The sequence below is a fragment of the Oryzias melastigma genome, linkage group LG24 (genome assembly GCF_002922805.2).
Source record: "Oryzias melastigma strain HK-1 linkage group LG24, ASM292280v2, whole genome shotgun sequence".
In the NCBI taxonomy this organism is placed as follows: domain Eukaryota; kingdom Metazoa; phylum Chordata; class Actinopteri; order Beloniformes; family Adrianichthyidae; genus Oryzias; species Oryzias melastigma.
In genome coordinates this window covers 4,776,297-4,783,016 of record NC_050535.1, presented here as the reverse complement: position 1 = coordinate 4,783,016, position 6,720 = coordinate 4,776,297, and the positions used below count along the sequence as shown (strand labels likewise).

General features: G+C 36.4%; 1 protein-coding gene across 1 annotated transcript in view; it reads left to right on the top strand.

Annotated features, from left to right (window-relative positions):
- rngtt (RNA guanylyltransferase and 5'-phosphatase) overlaps nucleotides 1-6,720 on the top strand; it is a 99,434-nt gene that overhangs the window by 47,886 nt on the left and 44,828 nt on the right. Inside the window, exon 11 of the mRNA XM_024291584.1 lies at nucleotides 466-630. Within this exon, the coding sequence (XP_024147352.1) occupies nucleotides 466-630 (165 nt within the window). The remainder of the gene's footprint in view (nucleotides 1-465; nucleotides 631-6,720) is intronic.

Genomic DNA, 6,720 nt, shown 5'->3' with positions numbered 1-6,720 from the left:
TTTGGTTTGTTGTTTGTTTGGGCTAAGTTGGAGTTTAGCTAATATTTTAGCAACATGCTAGCTATGTTGGCTAAGTTAGGCATTTATAGTTTTTTCAGGCTAATTTGGCATTTAACTATTTTAGCTGGCTATCAGCGTTTTTAGCTATCATTTTCAGCATCTTCTGCTATCGTCACTAGCATCTTCAGCTGCTAAATTCAGCTTACAGCATTCACAGTAGTATGAATGCTGTGAAATGCAAAGTTTTGAATGTCTCTCTTGAGAATCCATTGGAATTGCATTAATTGAAGCTAAATCTCTGGTATTAGTTCACTTCTTTAATATTTTTCCACTCAAATGAAGCATTATTTTTTGCTAATGAGTTTTCTAACTTTTTATGCTCATTACATAAATGTAACACTTGCATTTTTAAACCCTAATGTACAGTTATTAAAGATGTTGTTTTTGTTTTATTTTGTGTTTCAGGGACAGCCTGTGGGCCAGTGCGATTTCAACATCCGATTGTTATGTATAGAAAAGGAAATCATTTCTCCCAGGATGGAAAAAATGAAGACGGGACAGATCGACAAAACCAAGGAACCCTTCAGTGTCCGAAACAAGCCCTTCTTCGACATCCACGCCTCACGCAAGGTAAGGTGGTCCACCATGTTTCTTTTTCCCCCAATCCCATTTATATGCTCTTCACGTTGACAGAAATGACCTGCTTCTGTTTTATTCTCTTACAATTACAGACACAAACCCATACATTTTACATCATGTTGTCTGTTCAAGTGAAAAGTGTCCCAGTTTCGTCTTGGGGGTTTTGCTCTTAAAAAAAACATTTCCTTGTGGTCAAATTGATCTCCTGAGAGTGGATAAAATGCGAGCAGCTGACACACATACACCCATCCATATTTATTGTGTGTAAATGACTATCTCAAGGGAGGGAAGGAGCTCTAAAATAAGTGCCTGACACCTCCATATTTGCTCTTTGGGGCACATCAGGATAAATAATAATTGATAAAATAATGAAAGCTAACATCAAAATGCTCTTTCATTGATTTACAATCCTTTCCAACTGCGGTCAAATGAGCCGCCGTTCACATTTCCGTGGTCACATCAAGAAGCTCCGTGGAGTCTGGTGGAGATTTTCCAGCGTTCTCAGTCCTGCTACCGTAAGTATTGGATGAAACTCACTCAAAAAATCCAGTGATGCCGATTTGACCACAGAAATGCGGCGGCTCATTTGACTGCAGTCAATGTGAAGATACCATCTTCTCTTCTCCAGAACCTGAACTAGACACTAGGAACAGATGAGGGTTTAGTGCATGTGCAGCAGAGCTGTTGATGGAAAGAAGATCATTCATTCAAACAGAGTCTGTCCAAGACAGTTTGATTGACAGATTTAAAAGGAGAAATACTCGGAAATGAAAAAACAAAATGATTTCTTATTACATTTGTTCTCTTTCATAAGAAAAATGCCACACAGGCATGTTAAAAACTCAAAAACATGATTTTCATCAGAGGGGGACTTAAAGTGTTTGCCACATTAGTCACGGTGTGGTTGAGTTACCAAAGCTAAATCTGTTCCTCATCATCACATTTCTTACTCATCAGCAAAAAAATCTTAGTTTCATCCCTCATTTTCAGATGCATAATTCAACCTGAATTGTGCATACATCCATAATAGTAAGGTTTAAGAAGCTACACTGTAAATGCTGATTTCTCCTGTTGCTGCTGCAGCACCCACTCACTGAATGAAACGTGTTGAGGAGTTATGCTTTTTTTTATTTTTTTTACTCAACATGGACTTGATGACTCATCTTTGTTTACCTCTGTTGCCTTGAGAATTTTTAGTCCTCTTCAAAGCCTCCCAGACATTATTTAACCACTGATGATGCATGTTATGTCCATACAGTAAAGGTCAGGCGCACTGGTGAGGGAGCCACTTCATATAAAGAAAACTCAAGTATTGCCGTCTGTTTTGGTTTGCTCTGCTCGCACAGTCTCTTATGTCCCCCGTTGCTTGGAGTTATTATTAAGGAATAGAAAGTGTATCCCTTCGGTAAGGTCAGCAGATACATTTTTTTTTAGATGTTTCTTGTGCTGCTAACTCCGCGTTTTACCTTTCTGCCTTTAGGCTGCAGTCTTCCTCTGGTTGACCTATGAAGATGTCATGACATCTTTGCTTATATCCTGGTCAACAAAAGGTCCTTCTGTGATGACTAGCATAGCAAGTGATGATGTATTAAATGAAGTTATATATATATATATATATATAAATGTGTGCTCTCAATCTAAAAACATACCTTTTCCCATTTTTATTAATTATTTAATCCACTAGAATAGTAATATAATAGTTAACAAATAGAATTGTTAGAAACAATTAACTATGTAATACTCTGGACTAGAACATAATACATTTAAAAACTCAGTGGCTTGGATAACAGACACTTTTAGTCGTGTGTTCCTAGAAAAAATACTGCTGTTACATGTGTTTTGTCCAAAGGGGAGTAAAGTCAAGTAGCGTCATTGTGTAAAATTGGTAGTATCCATTTTTTTTTTCTTTGAGAAGTTATTAGTCTGTTTTCTTTATTCACTTCATGCTGTTCGGGGTCGAGGGTTGCTGAAGTATGTCCCAGCTGTCATCATCAGAGTTGGTGAACATTTTAAAGGGGTTACCAGTGCACCTAAGGGCTGCACAGAGACAAACAAATCAACCGTACACACGCACACAATAGACAGGTTAGGTACCTCCAGTCATACTGACTGACGTCTTCCTGAGGTTTTGGATGAACGTTAGGAGACGTTCAAACATAGGTAAATATAATCTATATTGGAATGGTAAAATGTAAATGTAAAAAAAATGTTTTTTTTAAATATTGCGCTTGTTTTACCTACTCATTCTCACTCCCAACTCGTCATACATGTACGTATGGTTCGGGGCCCCCTCCTTGTCACTTTTTGACAGTTTGGGTGTCCCCAACTTGTTGTTTTTGTGACGTGCTGGCTGTTCCCATTAAATCCTGGGTTCCGACCCCTTGGAACGTGGAACTGGATTCAGGTTAGTGTACCAGTCTGGTTTACATACCAGTCTGGTGCGAGTCCCCGTCCAGAGGGTTAGGGACCCTTGATTGGCGTATTTTTTTTTTCTCTGTCTGTGGCTTGGTACCAAGCAATCTTCAGATCATTACCGGTTCGTGGTTGGTTGGGGACCCTTGTTTTAATTGGAATAAATAAACAACAAGTTGGGGACACCCAAAAAGTGACAAGGGGTGTGCCCGAAACATACATCCATATAAGACAAGTTGGGGGTGAGAATGCGTTGGGTATACGGGAACAAAAAAGAATTCTGAGAAAAGATTCAACATTAGAAACTCATAACAGCTGCAAATGTTTCCATGTTGTCTCGTCAGGGTCTGTGGACTGCACAACCATTGTGTGTTGAATTGACAAATGCACAGAAGACAGTCGTTGACCTCCTTCACAAGGAGGACGAGACACAAAACCAGCAGGTTGTTTATGAGTGCTGTATCCAAGCATGTTAATAAATTTGGCTAAATTATTGGAGAAATCCCAGATCACAGGATTATCTGTAGAAACTCATTCAAGAATTTTGGGGGACATCACAAGGATTAGAGAGAGGCTTGAGTCAGTTCATAAAGAGCCACTTAACACAAATTAGGGGTGTAACGGATCACAAAACTCATGGTTCAGATGGTGTCACAGTTTGAGACACGGTTCAGATCAATTTTGGGATCAATTAGAAGGAAAAAAAATGGACAAAACAACAAGATATAAGCTTACTACTTATTTTTTGAAAACATATACATGTAAGAAAACATCAAATACTTCAAAATAAACAGTAAACACACACACACACACACATGAACTCGAGATTTTCCTGAACATAAAAAATATAGACAATTTATCCATATATAAAAAACAAAGTAATGGTGCATTGTGTCTTCAAAAAAAAATTTATACACCAAAATGTAAGACAAGCAAGGCTTGCTATAATTTATGAACCCAGACATGGAGACTTGTTACAGTTGCTGATGCGGCACACGTGTGACCCGAACTCTAGCTACTGATCTGTACGGATCACGGTTCAGTCATGATCCATTACATCCCTACCGCTAATAGACTACAAATGTCACATTCCTTTTGTCAAACCACTCCTGAACCTGAAACAAAAGCATCTTACCAAGACTAAAGATAAAAAGAACTGGATAATTGCTCAATGGTCCAAAGCCATCTTTTCAGGTGAAGGTAAATTTTGCATTCCACTTGGAAATGAAGGTCTCAGTGTCTGGAGGAAGAGAATCTACAGACTTTTGTTAAGAAGGAAATGAGAAACAGCAGGCTCAACAATGCAGATGGCCTGAAGGCAGCTGTCAAAGCAAATTGGCCTTCCATTACACCTTGGCAGCGACACAGACTGGTGGCCTCCATGCCACGGCCAGTGATTAGTGTAGAAAGAAGCCCAACCAAGGATTCAGTGCATAGAAATAAGTTTTTGACATTTCTGCTGAAAACTTTCTTTTTTTCCCCATTGGGCTAATGGGGAAATTTAAGTTTTCATTATTTTTATAATCATCAAAAATCACAAGAAATAATTTCTTGAAAAGTTTAAACCTTCATTTTAGTTATTTTTTATAAAATATAAGTTTTAAATTTTTAATATACTGGCAACAATATTAGAATTTGGTAATAAATTCTGTTTTCTTTTGAGAATTACCTGTATTTGGAAGCAACAAGTACAAACTTTCTCATAAACTTCTGTCAGTATCTTTTAATATTAAATGTGGAAATAGAACTTAAAACTTTTCAACATTAAGGATTTATCAGATTCTACATCATCTGGCTTACAAATAGATTATATTGTCTACATTTAATACCGTTTTAAGATTTTCCTAAAAGTTTAGCACTCCAACAGGTACAGGGACATGTAAAAATGATGACAACTTAAAGTTAAAAATAATTTATAATCCAGAATTTAATCCCCCCAGAGTTCATTGTCTTGTGAACTCATGGACTACATTATGGATGCCTTATTAAAAAAATATGGCTTATAAATTATCACATGTATGACTTTTTGTAAAGTAATAATGTGTCGTATTTGATAAAAATGAGTCCATTGCAAGGAGAGGGACTTTATGCAAATACCTGATTTATTTGACCTCTTAATCTTCTAAAAAGATGTCCTAAATATAGTACCATTGTTGGATATTTTTAAAAATCTTCTTTTTTGCATAATGGGAGTTTTATGCAAATAAAGGTCAGTAAAGTTGCAGATTGTGGTTCAGTGTTTGAGAAATGGTTTATTATTTCTACTAAATACATTCTCATTCTATAACGCAATGATACATTTGCAGTTAAAATAAGTAGCAGTACTTTATTTTTGTAAAATATTCAAACTTTTGATCAGAAGTACTGCTGAGATTTTGTGAAATAAAGGCCATAGTTTGTCATTTTAAATCAGAATTGTTGATGGTTAGACTTTTTGGTCTCTTTTTCCTGAAACATTTACAAAACTTTATGTGTCAAGGAACCATTTATTTAAGTTTAACAATATTTGCTGAAAACTGTTTTAATATACTTATATTCTTCAGAAGAGATGGCTTATTAAGACTTAAGTTTCCAAAAAAAAGGAGACGTGCAGTGAACTTCCTCAGCGCTTGTGTTATCTTACTTCTGTACACTTGCAGTGGATTTAGAATAAAGCAATCAAAAAATAATTTGTTTAAACATACAGCTTTAGTTCATGGAGTTTCTAAAACATAATTTCACCCTTTTTAGGAAATTACTGCCATTTCAATAGACTTTTTTTTTTCCTCAAAAGTAATTCTCCAGTTGACTGATAAGCAACCTTGTGTTCAGTGGTGACCCCTTTCTCTTGTTAATTTATAGGAAACTAATTAGAAATTAGTTATGAATTTGTTCAAAGAGTTTATTTTTCCAAGTTTTTTAATTAGGTTGAGTGACTGAAAAGGCTCTATAGCACTGATACGTTTTCTGTTTGTTTTGCTCTCTGCACCATCGAATTCAGCATCTTGCCTTTGAAGGACCTTATACTCATCCATTAGGCTTCGGTTCTCTAACTTGTGGGGGAGCAGATTACTCTGCCACAGTGAAGCTCAGTAACAGACTGCCTCTCATTTCTTTTTTTTTCTCATGACGGCTATCAGCCTGCGAGTGTGTTTAAGTGTGTCTGAGGGAGTGGACTCGGTTCAGTCACCGCTATTGTGCATCTGTGGGAATGGGTTTCTTTTTAATCTTTGAGGTGCTAGCTGATGATGTGTTTTCTGTCAAGGATTTATCTTTGAGAGTTGCACTGCCTGACATCTAATCTCTCCTAAAATGTATGTTAGGCCTTCTTAATAAATTATAAACCAAGGTCAAGTAAGCCACCTTGAATTACGTTTTATTTTTGTTGATTTTTAAAATTCATTCTAATCATGTCTTTTAAATGGATGTGAAGCTGATATAGAAAATTCTCTAAAATTCTTTTTTTTTTATTATTAAAAACGATGACGCTTGGAAAACAAACTCAAATTTAAACCTAACATATTTCACATCAACAGTCCTTCACACCCATAGGAAGATGAGGTCATGAGATCCTAAAGATGGAGTGTGGATTATTTCCAAATATAAATGAGTGTTTGTTACTTTCAATCTCTCAGCACTTCTGCTGTGCTGATTAGACCTATTAGTGTCACATTACCATGCTGATCGGTT